We start from the raw sequence: 17,307 nt of genomic DNA, 5'->3' as shown, positions 1-17,307 counted from the left end.
GGACCAATGCTCCTTTCCCAGGTGCCGAGTCTTCCTCTCACACAAGTGGGATCAGTGCTCTCTAAAGGTTGTTATCAAAGAAAATAGGATGAGAAAAAAGCATATGAACTCGCCATGCTTACTAGAAATAAATAATAAAGTACAAATTACAGAAGAATAATTTTAGAATTGTTAAAATAGGCAGTGCTTAGGAGGGTGCTGTACTGTCATTCCCTGCAATGCTGTGACAATTTTTTTTTTAAGATTTTATTTATTTATTCATGAGAGACAGAGAGAGAGAGGCAGAGGGAGAAGTAGGCTCCCTGCTCTGCAGGGAGCCGGGTGCGGGACTCGATCCCAGGACGCTGGGATCATGACCTGAGCCGAAGGCAGACGCTTAACCGACTGAGCCACCCAGGCGTCTCTTTTTTTTATTTATTTATTTATTTTATTTATTTAACTGTGACAAATTGTTTGAAAAGTAATTTGTTACCGTACTTCAAGAACCTTAGAAGAGTCAAAGTCTTTGAAGAAATGATTACATTTGGGGGAATCTCTATCCTAATGGAAAAATAACATAGGCAGAGTAATAGTAGTTGAGGGCAGGAATCCATTTTTGTACCAGTATTAGTTCTTTAGTGAATTAATCAAATTGTGCTTATAAACTTGAAAGTTGAGAATGAGTCCCTGAACTTGAGATGACCCCACAAATGCGCACAACCTAAGAGTTCTTTTCTAAACAGCCAGCCAGTCATACTCTGCCACCACCTTTTATTTTATTTTAGTTTGGTTTTTAATATTATGTTCAAGTAGCCAACATATAATACATCATTAGTTTTTGATGTAGTGTTCAGTGACTCATCAGTTGTGTATAACACCCAGTGCTCATCACCACACGTGCCCTCCTTAATACCCATCACCCTGGTACCCCATCCCCCCACCCCCTCCCTTCTGTAACCCTCAGTTTTTCTCCTGGAGTCCCGAGTCTCTCATGGTTTGCTGCCTCTCTGATTTCCTCCCATTCAGTTCCCCCCCACCCCTTTCCCTTTGGTCCTCTGCACTCACTATTCCTTATGTTCCACATATGAGGGAAACCATATGATAATTGTCTTTCTCTGCTTGACTTACTTCACTTAGCATAATCCCCTCCAGCTCCATCCATGAGGATGCAAATGGTAGGTATTCATCCTTTCTGATGGCTGAGTAGTAGTCCCATTGTATATATGAACCACAACTTCTTTATCCATTCGTCGGTTGAAGGGTATCTCGGCTTCTTCCACAGTTTGGCTATTGTGGATATTACTGCTATGAACGTTGGGGTGCATGTGCCCCTTCTTTTCACTACATCTGTATCTTTGGGGTAAATACCTAGTAGTGCAATTGCTGGGTGGTAGGGTGGATCTATTTTTAACTTTTTGAGAAACCTCCACACTGTTTTCCAGATTGGCTGTACCAGCTTGCATTCCCACCAACAGTGTAAAAGGGTTCACCTTTCTCCACATCCTCGCCAACATTTGTTGTTTCCTGTCTTGTTAATTTTTGCCATTCTGGCTGGTGCCACCACCTTTAAAAAAGGACAATACTATTGCTTTTGCTTCTAATTACAAAACCAATGCATGTTAAGTATAGAAAATTTGGGAGCACGCAGAAAAACATACACAAAGCGAAAGGTTACTCCTAATTCCTCTACCCAAACTAATCACTGTTAGGGTTTGGGTGTATGTTTTATCTTTTTTCCTTGTGTATGTGTGATATGCTCCTTTTGTTGCCCCCCACCCCGCAGAAAAAACCAGGATGATGCCGCACAAATTATATTATTGTGTGTGTGTATGTATATATATATATATAACCCTCTTTTTCTCAATAATATGAATGTATTTCCATGCCATTAAATATTTTTCCGTGACATAGTTTTAAGTAACCATATAGTATTTCATCAAGCAGATATAGTATAATTGATTTAAATATTTCTTTTTTGTTGGACTCTATGACTGGACGTTAGCGTGAACCAGGGATGCTCTGGCTGACTCTACTAGCTCTGTGCTTATCATTCTTTAATAATTTCGTGCACCCATTAAAGTATACACATATATCTTGCCACACCTGGTTTCTTTAATTCCACTAGTGAACACTGTCGCGAAACGGGTGAGGGTAGAGAGGCAGAGGGAGATGGTCTCTGGAAATAGAATATCAATTAACGGGAACCTGATGCTCGTGAATGAGTGAGTGAACCACAAGAGCTAAATCTACGCTTCCAGGATTGGAAGTCCACTCATCAGCTGAGTTCATCACGCCGTTTTTGCTAGCTAATAGATGTAGCCGAGCAATTGTATCTAAACTACTCACCAAGGAGTAAGTCACCAGGGGCTATTTTGAGTGATGGCCTTACAGTGCTCCAGAAACTTTAAAACTGCTACAAAAACCAGCAGAAAGGGGCAGGGTCAAGGATTGTAAATATATTCCACCTCACCCTTGGAATGCTATCTTCTGTGTTGTTCTTAGCTTTACTCCGCAAGCCCTTGATAATGGTACAAGAAGGTGGGGCAGGATACACGGACTAGGACCCTCCCGAGGCCACCGACGACTAAGATGGTTTACTCCTCCGGTTCTGATAAGAAGCCTTACAGGATAACAGGGATGATCTCCTCTCATTTATATACCAATTGTGAGAGGAAATACTGCTTTTGCTTTTGGCAAATTCATAAAGTGGAAAAGTGAGCCCTCATGGTTTGGAAAGGAGGGAAAAAGAGGCTAAAACTGATCTCCTTGGCACCCAGAAACAACCCCTTTTCCCCAATGCCTCTCACCAACACTTTCTAATTAACCTTGTTAAAGAACAGTTGGGGAGGGGCACCTGGAGGGCTCATTCGGTTAAGCGGCCAACTCTTCAGCTCAGGTATTGATCTCAGGGTCGTGAGATCAAGCCCCGGGTCTGGCTCTGCACTCAGCAGGAGTCTGCTTGAGTGTCTCTCCCATTCCCTCCCCCTCCGCCCCTTCCCCACCCGCACCTGTGCGCACTCTCTTTCCAAAAAAAAAGAACAGGGAAGATGTAAGGAGGGATGAGGGGTTCTGAGGAGAATGAACCCTCTTCCCACAGGGGAACTAACACCTCATACAGCAAGCTTCTGCTAGAAATAAGGATGCTTTATCTCTAAAGTTTTTACTTAAAAAAAATTTGTTTCTAACATCATAGAAAAGCCTTATTTTCTTAAAAAGATTTTGTTTATTGATTTGAGAGAGAGAGTGAGCGAGAGAGAGCACAAGCAGGGGGGAGGAGCAGAGGGAGAGGGAGAAGCAGACTCCCCGCTGAGCAGGGAGCCCGATGCGGGGCTCGATTCCAGGACCCCGGGATCATGACCTGAGGCAGATGCTTAATGACTGAGCCACCCAGGCGCCCCCCAAAAAAGCTTCAAATAATAAAAATATCTGCTTCTTCTTACCATGGTGGCAGTAATCTTGGAATTAGAGTAATAGCTATAGTATTAGTAATAGCTGATACTAAGAGCACATACCATATACCAGATACTGTTCTAAGGACTTTTTCATAATTCATTTTTATATTCTGGATCAATATCTCAACAGATTTGTATCTTTCTCAAATTTCCATCTCTCGGACATAAAAACCAACTGAAAGATTGAAAAAATTATTAGGAATTAATATCAGGTTTCAAACGTTCTTTGTAAAGTGTCACGATAGAATGTCTATAGCTAAATGTGCCTTCATTTCTTTTGAGGATATGAAATGGGAAAACAGTTATTAAGTTGCTCCAGAAGGAATTTACCTTCAATTTCAGAAAGATCAGGAACAAGGTGCCAAAGCACTGTGAGCAATCCTCTCTGCCAGTCCTTGCAAAATGAACTGATAGTCCTCCTCGCCCAGGCTAGGTCAGAGGTATCTCAGGGGAGAGCGAGTGTTTCCCCTCACACTGTGATGCTTCCCAAAAGAAAGAAAGTTGGTAACTGTCAGAACCATGCTAAATCTTTTGAAATCAGCTCCATAAAGTATAAAGTAAACTCTCCCATGAACTTGTTGATTTTAAGTTCTCACTTCTACCATTTTGATTGGTAGCCATAACATTCTTTTTATAATTGAAATTGCATTTGTGTTTTTGTTATTATTTTATGAATTTTGAAAACCCCAAAAACACAAAACAGAAACCAACAACCATGTATGCATATTCCTACAATCAAGAGTTAACAGGAGCGCCTGGGTGGCTCAGTCAATTAGGCTTTGGACTCATGCATTCAGCTCCAGGTCATGATCTCATGGGTCATGGGATTGAGCACTGAGTCCAGCTCCACGCTTGTTGGGGAGTCTGCTTGAGATTGTCTCCCTCTGCCCCAAACCCACTCACACTTGCTCTCTTGCTCTCTAAAATAAATGAATAAATCTTTAAAAAAGAATGAACACTGTTGTGGAGGGTCCTCAAAAGTTAAAAATAGAACTTCCCTATGATCCATCAATTGCGCTACTAAGTATTTACCCAAAGGGTACAAAAATACTGAGTCAGTGGGGTATATGCACCCTGATGTTTATAGCAACATTATCAACAATAGCCAAACTATGGAAAGAGCCCAAAATGTCCTTTGACTGATGAATGGATAAAGAAGATGTGGTACACACACACACACACACACACACACACACACACACACACACACAGTAGAATATTACTCAGCCATCAAAAAGAATGATATCTTGCCATTTGCAACGACATGGATGGAGCTAGAGGGTATTATGCTAAGCAAAATAGTCAGAGAAAGGCAAGTACCACATGCTTTTACTCATATGTGGAACTGAGGAAACAAAACAATTGAACATATGCGGGGGTGGGGGCGGAGATAAAAGGGAAACAAACCAAAAGAGACTCTCAAAGATAGAGAACAAACTGAGGGTTAATGGAGGGAGGTGGTTGGTGGATGGGCTAAATGGTGATGGGCATTAAGGAGGGAACTTGTTATGAGGAGCACTGGGTGTTGTATGTAAGTGATGAATCATTGAATTCTACTCCTGAAACCAATATTGCACTGTATGTTAACTAACTAGAATTTAAATAAAAATTTGAAAAGAAAAACAAAACAAGCAATATCACAAAACAAGAGCTAAAATGGCCACAAATATTTGAAAATATTCACACAAAGTATAAAAAAGTGCAAATTATTACAAAGCAAATATAAAATTAGCCTTTCAAATTAGTCAAAAATTGAAAATGATAATCTTTCATCCAATGTTGGTGAAAGATGAACAAAATTGTCATTCTGGCACCAAAAGGAAAATTGCTGATGTTAGAGGAAATCAGTTCAGCAAGTTTTTTCGGTATAATCTAGAAATATAGATGAAAGCACCAAAATTGTTCATGCCTCTTGAGTCAGTATTTTCCTTTTATGAATTTACCCTAAGCAAATATTCAGAGATGGGAAGATGAGATGTTCATCAGAGCATGTTTTATTTCAACAAAATACTAGAATTAACTTAAATATCCAAAAGGGATTGATGAAAGGTGTTTTCAAAACATTAAAAAAAAAAAAAAAGGAATTAACACTGTTAACAATTAGGCATGGTTTTATTGTCTTTTTTTCTATTACCTACTTCTTAAACAATTACACATGAAACACATGCATACATTCTCCTCTTAAAAATTAGAACAACACAGATCAAATTAGTGTGCATTTGACATCTTTTCCTCAATCTTGCTGCTGTGTCTCTTATTCCCCAGAGCTAACTACCCTATACACATGTTCAGTGTATAATGTAATGTCCTTTAAGGCCATTTTTATATTTACATGCATTTTATCTACATTACATAAATGTGTTATGTAAAGACATAATATATTACATGCATGCATATAAATGTATTAACATTAATATACAAGTGGCTAATTGAACATAATAAAAATAAATAAAATACGGTAAGAATAGTTACGCAATTTTGTTTTTCATGCAAAAATGTATTTTTGAGATATATCCATGGTGACACATAGATAAAACTTGTTCCTTTTTAACTGCTGTAGGGTTTTTGTATGACTATATTTCACTTTATCCATTACTCTACAGATTTGACATATAGATTGCTTCCAATTTTTCATTTTTACGAACACTGCTTCAGGGAACATCCTCAAACATGTCTTTGTGTACAGGCACTAGCATTTCTCTAGGATAGATACCAAGAATTAAAATTGCTAGACTATATACCACACTAATTACTTTCCTTCAGTTTCTTGACATTATTACATGCGGCCAATTTCCAGTAACTGATTGCTTGAGAATTATGTCAAAACAAAATTTCTGGGCACTTGGGTGGCTCAGTCGTTAAGCGTCTGCCTTCGGCTCAGGTCATGATCCCAGAGTCCTGGGTTTGAGTCCCTCATCGGGCTCCCTGCTTGGCAGGAAGCTTGCTTCTCCCTCTCCCACTCCCCCTGCTTGTGTTCCTGCTCTCGCTATCCCTCTGTCAAATAAATAAATAAAATCTTTAAAAAAAAAAAAAAAAACAACCCAAAATTTCTCTCTTTTGTCCATCTCTCTCCAGTATTGACTTTGGCTCAGTAGCTATTCGCTGTCTGTCGCTCTCTCTTACACACACACCCCTGTCCTCTACACAGTGGTCTCTCTTTTTCCCACAGGACCCAGGTTCTGTGGGGGCCCTGAAGCTTACCTAAGTTTTGAAGCCCCTCTGAAAAAACACAAAATTACAAATCAGGATAGTAATCATTTATTCCAGAATGAGAAGAAACCCCAACTTGAGCACTACTGACATTTGGGTAAGATAAATTTCTTTTTGAGGAAAGAGGAGGCAGTTGTCCTGTGCATTGTAGGATAGTCAACAGCATCCTTGGCCTCTACGCACTAAGAGTCAGTAGCACCTCTCCAGATTCGACAGCAAAAAATGTCTCCAGACATTGGTAAATGTTTCCTAAGGGGTAAAATTGCCCCCTCTCCTCCGCCTGCCCCAGGTTGAGAAGCTCCGCTCAAATCCTACCCACACTTTGTGAGTATAGAAAAAGAAGGAAGACTTTCTGGCTCCTCTTATGAGTCTCACCATGTGTAAATCCCCAAACTTCTTGGAAAATTAATGGCAATGAAAATTTCCTATCTATCTTACTCACGGACATATGCGCAAATACATAGCCATGTTAATAAAAGTAAATATATCATGACATAATTGGGTTTGTCACAGGAATTCAAGGTTGATTAAATACTAGCAAATCAAATAAATCACTGTGATTCTTCATATTAAAAGATTATGGGACAAAGATCAAAGCAGAAAAAGAAGCATTCAATTGTTTTCAACACACATTCATGGTCGAAATTTCTAGGAAAATACGAGTAGAAGAAAACTCCCTTTAACCAGGAAACGGTGACTCCAGAACCCTTTAGCAAACTCATGTCCAATGATGGGATGTTTAAAAATATTATTTTAAATTCTGGAACAAGTCAAGGACGATTCTATTACTCCTTCTATTGAGGCACTATGTTGGAGCTCTTAACCTCCTAAACAGTTAGGAAAATTGAACAGATAGAGAAGTTAAAAAAGGAAAACCAAGACTGGCTTTATTAAGAAATCTGACCTAACAACAAAAGAGAATTGCTGTAGGCAGCATAATGGCTCCCCAAAGATGCCCACATCGTACTCCCTGGGACTTGTGAATAGGTTACCCCACATGGCAAGAGGGAATTTATAGCCGTGATTGAGGTAAGGAGCTTGAGATGGGGTGATTATCCTGGGTCATCCAGGTGGACCCATATAATCATGAGCGTCCTTAAAAGAGAGAGACAGGACAGTCAGGATCAGAGGGGACGTGAAAATGAAAGCAGTTGTTAGAGGGAGAACAGAGCTGGAGGCCGGCTAAGGAATGCGGGAAGCCAAGGAACGCGGGAAGCTACTCTAAAAGCTGGAAAAGGCAAGAAACGGATTTTCTGCTAGAGCCTCCAGAAAGAACACATCCCTGCCGAAACCTTAATTTTAGCTCCATGAGACTCATTTTCAGGACTCTGACTTCCAGAATTATGAGATAATGAATGTGTTCTTTTGTGCCACAAAAAGCATGGTAATTTGTTGCAGCAGTGGTAGGAAGTGAATGTAAATATAGAGTCTGTTCTGAGAAATAATAGAGAGCCTGGCAAGTTGGCTGGATATAATTCCAGAGAAATCAAACGCCTAAAGGGAATAGACAAAAGTTTACTTTTTTTAGGAGAAACCATATGGGAATATCTTTAAAAACACAGGGTAGGAAAGAGTTTCTTAAGACAAAAAAAAAAAAAGTATAAATCATAAAGAAAATAAAAAGATTATTAATTCATACATATTAAAAACTAAGGCCTTTCATAAATCAAATTCACAATATGAGCAGGGAGGGAGAAGCCACATAGTAGAAAAAAAAAGATATTTACAACATTTAAAATAAACAGAAGCTTAGTATCTGGAATATTAAGAGAATTCCTATGAATCTGTAAGAAGAAGATACACAGCTCACTAGAAAAATGGGCAAAAATAAATAGGCATTTTGCACAAGGTGAAACATGAATGGTCATAGAACATATGATAAGATGCTCAATTTAATTCATAATTAGAGAAATGCAAATTAAAACTTCAATGAAATGCAATTTCCTAATTATCAGATGGGCAAAAATTAAAATCTGACATTTGCATGTTTTTGGCACTCATCTATACCGGTAAGAGTTGTGTAGATTAGAACTGCCAGTTGGGAAGCAGTTTTCCCTCATTTAGCATAGTGTACCTATCATACAAACCAGAAATTCACGTCAGAGAGGCAACCCAAAGACAGTCTTTCACATGGGTACTTGTACAAGAAATATTTTAGCACCATTGTCACAATAGCAAAAATCTAGAACCAACGTCAATATTCATCAATGGTAGGATGAATTAATAAATCACAGTATAATCATTTCATGGAATACCATACCACAGGGAAAATGAATTAACTACAGCTAGAAATTCAACATTGCTGAATCTCAAAAACATAATTTTGAGCAAAAAAGACAAATTACAGATGGATATATATACAATGATTTCCTCTGTATGACTTTTTTTTTGAGAGAGAGAGTGTGCACGTGCAACTGCATGTGCATGAGCGTGGGGTGGGAGGCGCAGAGGGAGAGACAGAGAGAGAGAGTCTCAAGCAGGCTCTATGTCCAATGCAGAGCCTGATGTGGTGCTCAGTCTCACAACCCTGAGATCAAAACCTCAGCCAAAATCAAGAGTCAGACATAAAAAGTTAGACATTGCTAAATTAGAAAAAAAGAATCTACAATGTATCCATGTAATTCACTATGTTAAAAGATTAAAGGGGAAAAATCTTATTATCTCAACATATGCAAAGAAGCGTCTGATGAAGTTCAATGTCTATTTGTAATAAGTTCTTAGAAAACTATGAATGGCACTGAAGTTTTTGAACTTGATAGATGCTACTTATCAGAAACCTGGAGCACACATGCTAACTAATGGAGAAACTTCCTGTTCGTTCTCATTAAGATCAAAAGACAGATGCAGGGGGGTGGGGGTGGCGGGGCACCTGGGTGGCTCAGTCCCTTAACCGTCTGCCTTTGGCTCAGGTTGTGATCTCAGGGTCCTGGGATTGAGTCTCACGTTGGGCTCCTTGCTTGGCAGGGAGTCTGCTTCTCCTTCTACCCTTCCTCCCTGCTTGTGATCTCACTCTCTCTGTCAAATAAATAAATAAAATTTTTAAGAAAAAGCAGGAGAAAATGCACTAAGAGATTTAAAGATTCTGTGCTGTATTTATTTTTTCTGCTTGCCCCACTATGTCCCTCGTCCTCTCCTCTTCACCCTGCTCTGTAGCCTGGGAGATTGATTTCAGATGATTTTGTCCAACTGTAGGCTAATGAGAGTGTTCTGAGCATGGTTGAGGTGGTTAGGCTAAGCTATGATGATCAGTCGGTTAGGTGTATTAAATGCATTTTCGAATGATGATATTTTCAACTTACAACGGGTTTGTTGGGGCATAGGCCCATCGTAAGTTGAGGAATATCTGTATATGAACATATTCATGCATATCTATACACACATACGTACAAAAAACACATGATTTCTTCCTTGTTTATCTGAAAATGTTGTGATTTTGTTCTTCCGAATGATAAAATTCCCAGGTGACGTGATTTTCTCTCAACATGTTAAAGGTATTATTCCACTATCTTCACACTTTCCTCATTATTGAGAAGTTTGATTTCGTTTAATTTTTATTCCTCTGTAATTCATCTGTCTTCTTTTTTTTTTTTTTTTAAAGATTTTATTTATTTTTTAGAGAGTGAGCGAGAGAGAAACAGCATGAGAGACGAGAGGGTCAGAGGGAGAAGCAGGCTCCCCGCTGAGCGGGGAGTCCGATGTGGGACTCGATCCCAGGACCCTGGGATCATGACCTGAGCCGAAGGCAGATGCTTAACCATCTGAGCCACCCAGGCGCCCTCATCTGTCTTCTGGTTGCATTTGAAATCTCTCTGCCTTTGGTATTTCATAATGATGGATCTAGGTGTGGATTTATTTTCACTTATATTGCTCAGAGTTTGTTAGACTTACTGATTTTATTTTATTTATTTTTTTAAAGATTTTATTTATTTATTTGAGAGAGAATGAGATAGAGCGAGAGAGAGCATGAGAGGGGGAGAGGGTCAGAGGGAGAAGCAGACTCCCTGCTGAGCAAGGAGCCCGATGCGGGACTCGATCCTGGAACTCCAGGATCATGACCTGAGCCGAAGGCAGTCGCTTAACCAACTGAGCCACCCAGGCGCCGAGACTTACTGATTTTAAACATTTTTATCCATAACCAATTCTGAAACTGTCTCGAATGTTCTACCTTTGAATCTTCCCTCCCCCCATTCTCTCTTTCGGTAACTCTTACTATAATACCCTGGATGCTCTCATTCTCTGCCTCCCTCGTATTTTTTATTTCTTTCTCTCTCTGCATTGTATTCATGTTTCTTATCTTATATTCTAGTCCACCAGTTCTCTCCTGTTAGGTACGTCTAACTAGATATTTGCCTCTTCCATTGAATTTTTAATTTTAATGACTATATTTTTCATGTGCAGAAGTTCTATTTGGTTCCCTTTAAAATCATTCTGCCTGCTCATTTTTTCATAGCGTATTGCCTTTTATGTGTTCAATGCTTATTTTTTTTTTTTGGTGTCTATTTTTAAAATCGTTACTTTAAAGTATCTATCAAAAAATTCATCACGTGAAGTCTTGGGTATCTAATTCTGCTGTTGACAGCTGACCAAATGTGTTGTAATTTTGGATTGGGAGTCCTTTTTCTGTGTAGTTTTATATATGGGGAAATATGTGTAGCCTGGGTTGAGAGTCATGGCCCTCTAAAGAAGATTTAAAGTTGTTTTTACCAGTTGCCCCAAGGATCCTCATTGGCCAGGGACACATATTCATGTTAAATTTTTAGAGTGTGGATTTCCAGACTATGAAATGTTGATGGATGAACGAGAATCTTTATATCCCTTGTGATTCTTGAAATCCACATACATATTTGTATTAAACTAAATGTTTTTAATTGAGCATTTGTTTCTTTACTCCAGAAATATTTGTTGAGTATGGTAGGCAGTTGGGGGCACAAAATTGGAAAAGCGACCATTTTTGAGGAGATGGCCATAAAAACAAGAATTTAGGTTTAGCATGATTACTTTTGCTAGGGTGTATATATATATACGGGGCAAGCAGCCCTGAAGAACCACTAACAGCAGTTGGAGTAGGAAGAGCAAAGGGAAAGGCACTGCCCAGCTGCTGGTTAAAATGAGCCTAGCATTGTTAGTACAAAAGGAGAACGTGATAACATGACAAGATTCTATGGTTGCTTTCTCCTTAAGATGGCACTATAAACTCACAATTCCTTTGTAGAGAAAGAATACATTAAAAATAACTGCGATTTATCAAAAAAAATTCATGCAAACCTTCTAATATAAACTAGGATGGCTTTTGTGTGTCAGACACTAAGTGCTTTTAGGTGTCACTTTCATTTCATCTTTACAGACACCCGAAGAAGTAGAGACAAGGAGTAGTCTGCCCCATTTTGCAGACTAATAATAGGGAACAGAGAGGGTGTAAGTGACTTGCCCCCAGTCCCGAAGCTAGTAAGTGGCAAGGCCAGGATTTTCTCTGGGACACCCTGAGACCATGACCTGAGCCGAAACCAAGAGTAGGACACTTAAGCAACCGACTGAGCCACCCAGGTGCCCCTGTCACCAAATCTTGGCTGAACCTTTTCTTCTTCCACATTAAACCAGACCTTGCATCAGAGGCCCTATCTTCTCCTGCACTTCCTTCTACACATACTCTCCAACCCAGATAGCAAATTGTAGGAGAGAAGGTGACCTGTGTGGAAAAAGTAGCTTGTCTTTGAAGCACTTGTGTGTTTAGGTAAGAATGAAAGTAAATGCAAATACTGTGCTTAAATTGTCAAGCGGTACCAATTAGCTAGCATGCCTTCTGCGAGGGCATTTCTAAACCTGAGGAAACTATATCGTGCTAACTAGCCTTTCATATTTTCATCCAGCCGAGATATAGTTAAAATGAATGGCAAAAGCAACCTGCAAAGGAAGAGAAGCATCCAAAGAGTGAATCCTGCCAAAAGGAAGTTAAATGAGGAGGGGTAAATTAATCCCCTTACCTTCTACCTCCTCTCTCCTCGTGTATGAACTACATGTTGTTTCTTAACAACAGGTAACAATTATCTCTTTCCTTTCTGCCCTAACTTAATAACCAGTTGCCAACCCTCACATTTTCCCCCCAAATTCCCAAAGCTGGTGTCCCAAGTAGTATTTATTTATTTTTAATTTCAAGTTTTTATTTAAATTCTAGTTAACTAACATATATGGTAAAATTGGCGGGGCGCCTGGGTGGCTCAGTTGGTTAAGCGACTGCTTCGGCTCAGGTCATGATCCTAGAGTCCCGGGATCGAGTCCCGCATCGGGCTCCCTGCTCGGCAGGGAGTCTGCTTCTCCCTCTGACCCTCCTCCCTCTCATGCTCTCTGTCTCTCATTCTCTCTGTCTCAAATAAATAAATAAAATCTTTAAAGAAAAAATTGGCTTTCGGAGTAGAATTTAGTGATTTATCACTTACATACAACACCCAGCACTCATCACAAGTGTCCTCCTTAATGCCCATCACCCATTTAGCCCATCCCCCCATCCACCTCCCTCCACCAACCCTCAGTTTGTTCTCTATTGTTGAGTCTCTTATGGTTTACTTACCTCTCTTTTTCCCTCCTTCCCCTATGTTCATCTGTTTTGTTTCTTTAATTCCACATATAAGTGAAATCCTATAGTATTTGTTTTTCTCTGACTGACTTATTTTGTTTAGCCTAATACTCTCTAGTTCCATCCACCTCATTGCAAATGGCAAGATCTCATTCTTTTTGATGCCTGAGTAATATTCCACTGCATATATACACCACTTCTTCTTTATCCATTCATCTGTTGATGGACATTTGGGCTCTTTCCACAGTTTGGCTGTTGCGGACATTGCTTCTATAAACATCAGGTTGCATGTGCCCCTTCGGATCACTATGTATCCCTTGGCTAAACACCTAGTAGTGCAATCGCTGGGTCGTTGGGTAGTTCTATTTTTAACTTTTTGAGGAGCCTCCCTACTGTTTTCCAGAGTAGCTGCATCAGTACTATTTCTGGTTTGGCAACCTTTGGAGCAATTTTGGTAGCCAATAAATCCTCTGGAGTGAGAGAAACTTGGAACCTCTGCCTACGGTTTAATTTGGTATTGGGGGTGGAGTTGGCAGGAGGGCGGGCGAGTTCGGGAGGCAGTGATGAGGAAGGGGAACCCTCTGGAAAGAGAAAAGCAGGAGATGTACATGGGTTTCCCAGGGAAACACATCAGGTTCAAATGTAAGCCCTACACCAGCTGCTGAACTTGGACAAATTCAGTTTCTCTATTTATAAAATGGAACTATCACTAGATCTACTTCACGGGTTGTTATCAGGATTAAATGAGTGAATTCATATAAAGCTCTTTGAATAATGTCTGAAGATAGTAAGTATTCAATAGATGTTAGCTCTGATTTTTATGATGGATTTATGCAATCCATAAGCAAGGAGGCTGGTGAATGACTTCATTTAGTCACTACATATTATAAACCCCTTGCTATGCATGAGATATTATGTTAGGTCCTGGAGACACAATTTTTATTTCTTTATTCAGCAAATACAACTAAGCTCTGGACAGGAATAACAGGGTGAGGAAATTACAATGTCTAGCATACTGTTGAGTTGGTTCACATCTTGAAATCTTCCTCAATATTTCAACTCTATTTAGGGATTTGATTTGCAAAATTTTGCTTTACTATAGAAGTTTATTTTCTCCATAAACCTTGGGATGTTTATTTTGAATAGTTTAGTCTCGTTTTTTGTTTTCCAAGTAATGTGGTCTTCAGGGAAGTATACTACTCTTTACAGATTAAGAGTTGTGACATTTTTTTTAAGTAATCTCTATGCCCAACGTAGGGCTCAAACTCACAACCCTGAGATCAAGAGTCACGTGCTCTAACAACTGAGCCAGCCAGGCACCCACCCAAAGAGTTTTGACATTCTTGAGCGGGAATACCACCCAACTCTGTGAGAACCATGGAGTTTTGGCCATACAAAGCAGAAAGAGGTATGGACCTTGGAGTCAGAGAGACCTGACTCCAAGTTCCTCCACTGAACGGTTATGGAAATTTAAATAATTTGTTCACTCTTCTGAGCCTCGGTTTCTTTCTCTGTAAAAAGGGATAATAATATCTCCAATTTGGAGGATGTAAGGAGTGTTAAATTCATTCATTCATTCAACAAGTATTTATATGTTGAACACCTACTACATACCAGACATTGTTCTGGGTACTGAGACTACAAAAGTAAACAAAAACCTGCACGAATCCCTATCCTCATAGCGTTCATATTCTAATAAAAGTTGGTGAAAAATTAAGTTAGCTTATACAAAATAAAACACTTTAAAAATTAATTATTGTATCAATGTTTGCCGTGTTTATATCACTAATAGAAGGCCTAAGAAGAACTTAACTGTGGCAGAGTAGCAATTCAAATTAGAATCTGCAGTCGTGTACTGGAGATCTTGGTCTTTTTTTTTTTTTTTTAAAGATTTTATTTATTTATTTGACAGAGGGAGACACAGCGAGAGAGGGAACACAAGCAGAGGGAGTGGGAGAGGGAGAAGCAGGCTTCCCACGGAGCAGGGAGCCCGATGCGGGCCTCGATCCCAGGACCCTGGGACCATGACCTGAGCCGAAGGCAGGCGCTTAACGACTGAGCCCCCCAGGCGCCGCTGGAGATCTCCTGAACAAGAAAAATAATGTAGAAATGAGTTAATTGCTAGTGAAAAAATTTTCAAATTACCTTTTATTAGGTAATCTTAGAAAAGCTGTTTGGGTATACAAATATGTATATACAATTTTCTAAACATGTAAATAAAAAGCAGTAGTTTAGTATATCTGCTTGAATTCATATTACTCAAAACCTTACCAAACCATTTATTATAAAAAAAAAACCGGTAAAATTGCTTAACATATCCTAAAAATTTTTGGGTGTATGTCCGTAAACATTTTCAAGCTTGCTTTACAAAAAAAGAGTGCAATTTCTAATCCATGTGTTCAGAGTGACTTTCAAAGGAGTTCAAAGGGGGGAAAAAGAAAGTAGCATTGCCTTGTAATGCAGCATTAATTAATACTGACTTACCCTGGGACATTCGTGAAGAGATCCTTTGTTATCACATATGGTAAAAATATTTAAAAATTAATACTCCCTTTCTATGAATAAAACATAGGCAATAAGATTTTATTTTCTTAGCCTGACTTGTTACCATGAAAACACTGCATTCATTCTGCAGATACCAGTGACACCTCACATTATTACTTTAAAAATAATTAATGATGCTTGAAATTCAAAAAGAAACCTGCAAGACTTAGTCTCCTCCCAATACATTCACTGAATGCACAGTTAAATGAGCACATCTCATTTTGCTTGTGCCCTTCATTTGCATACTTTAAAATGACTGCAATACAGTACATTTGCATTTTTAACTGGAACCAAAATTAAGATGAGTGATCTTTGCAAAATCAACAGCCTGCTTTCATAACAGTTGTCATACGCAGAAAGGAAACAAAACGAAACAAAACAAAACAAAAAGCCCTGAGTCAGTATTTTTTGCAAAAGTAATGAAAAAGAGTGCTGTGCTGTGAAGTCATTTTATAACTTATGAAATGGTTATAAGACTGTCCAGTATTCATTCGTTTTGCTTTCATTTCGATGGAAGAGAGGTATGGCTCTTGTTTAGTTGATCCAATTCAGATCATTTCTTAAAACTCAATTTCGTTTAAATCCTCAGAATATCCTGATGATTGCTGAGTTAAATCTTCCATTTCTGTCAGGAAAGACAAATAAAAAAGAGACAACGGTAATTTTCTCTATTTTTATTGTAGAAAAATACTTAATTTGCATTCTTATGATTTGAGGCTGAGGCAAAATCCCCTTTCAATCAAGCTGATATAATTGGGGAAAACATTGTTACCTGTGCAGGGTCCGGCTTGGAATTTAACATCATCAATGGCAATATCACTTCTCACAGACAGTCCCCGAATGGCTTCAAAAATTACCTGGGAAGTAATGCAGTTTGAATTTAGAAAGAGAGTCATCCTGACAAAACAGTACTCATCAAAATCACAATGAGATATCACCGCACACCAGTCAGAATGGCTAAAATCAACAACACAAGAAACAACAGGTGTTGGCGAGGATGTGGAGAAAGGGGAACCCTCCTACACTGTTGGTGGGAATGCAAGCTGGTGCAGCCACTCTGGGAAACAGTATGGAGGTTCCTCAAAAAGTTAAAAATAGAGCTACCCTATGACCCAGCAATTGCACTACTAGGTATTTATCCAAAGGATACATAGTGATCCGAAGGGGTAGGTGCACCCCAATATTTATAGCAGCAATGTCCACAATAGCCAAACTATAGAAAGAGCCTAGATGTCCAACAACAGATGAATGGATAAAGAAGATGTGGTGTACACACACACACACACACACACACACACACACACACACACACACACACAGAGGAATATTACTCAGCCGTCAAAAAGAATGAAATCTTACCATTTGCAACGACGTGGGTGGAACAAGAGGGTATTATGCTAAGTGAAATAAGTCAATCAGAGAAAGACAAATACCATGTGATTTTACTCATGTGGAATTTAAGAAACAAAACAGATGAACATAGGGGAAGGGAAGGAAAAATAAAATGCAAACAGAAAGGGAAGCAAAGCATAAGAGACTCTTTTTTTTTTT

The 17,307-nt window shown here is 39.1% G+C and overlaps 1 protein-coding gene across 1 annotated transcript in view; it reads right to left on the bottom strand.

Annotated features, from left to right (window-relative positions):
• Positions 1–15,342: 15,342 nt before the first annotated feature.
• MAMDC2 (MAM domain containing 2) overlaps positions 15,343–17,307 on the bottom strand; it is a 142,433-nt gene continuing 140,468 nt past the window's right edge. The window contains exons 13-14 of the mRNA XM_081802829.1: positions 16,529–16,613; positions 15,343–16,381 (exon numbers count right to left, since the gene is read on the bottom strand). Of these exons, the coding sequence (XP_081658955.1) occupies positions 16,317–16,381; positions 16,529–16,613 (150 nt within the window). The 3' untranslated portion in view covers positions 15,343–16,316. The remainder of the gene's footprint in view (positions 16,382–16,528; positions 16,614–17,307) is intronic.

Source organism: Leptonychotes weddellii, chromosome 14 (assembly GCF_054177405.1).
Source record: "Leptonychotes weddellii isolate Sample4059 chromosome 14, ASM5417740v2, whole genome shotgun sequence".
NCBI lineage: Eukaryota > Metazoa > Chordata > Mammalia > Carnivora > Phocidae > Leptonychotes > Leptonychotes weddellii.
This window is presented reverse-complemented; position numbering and strand designations above follow the sequence as displayed.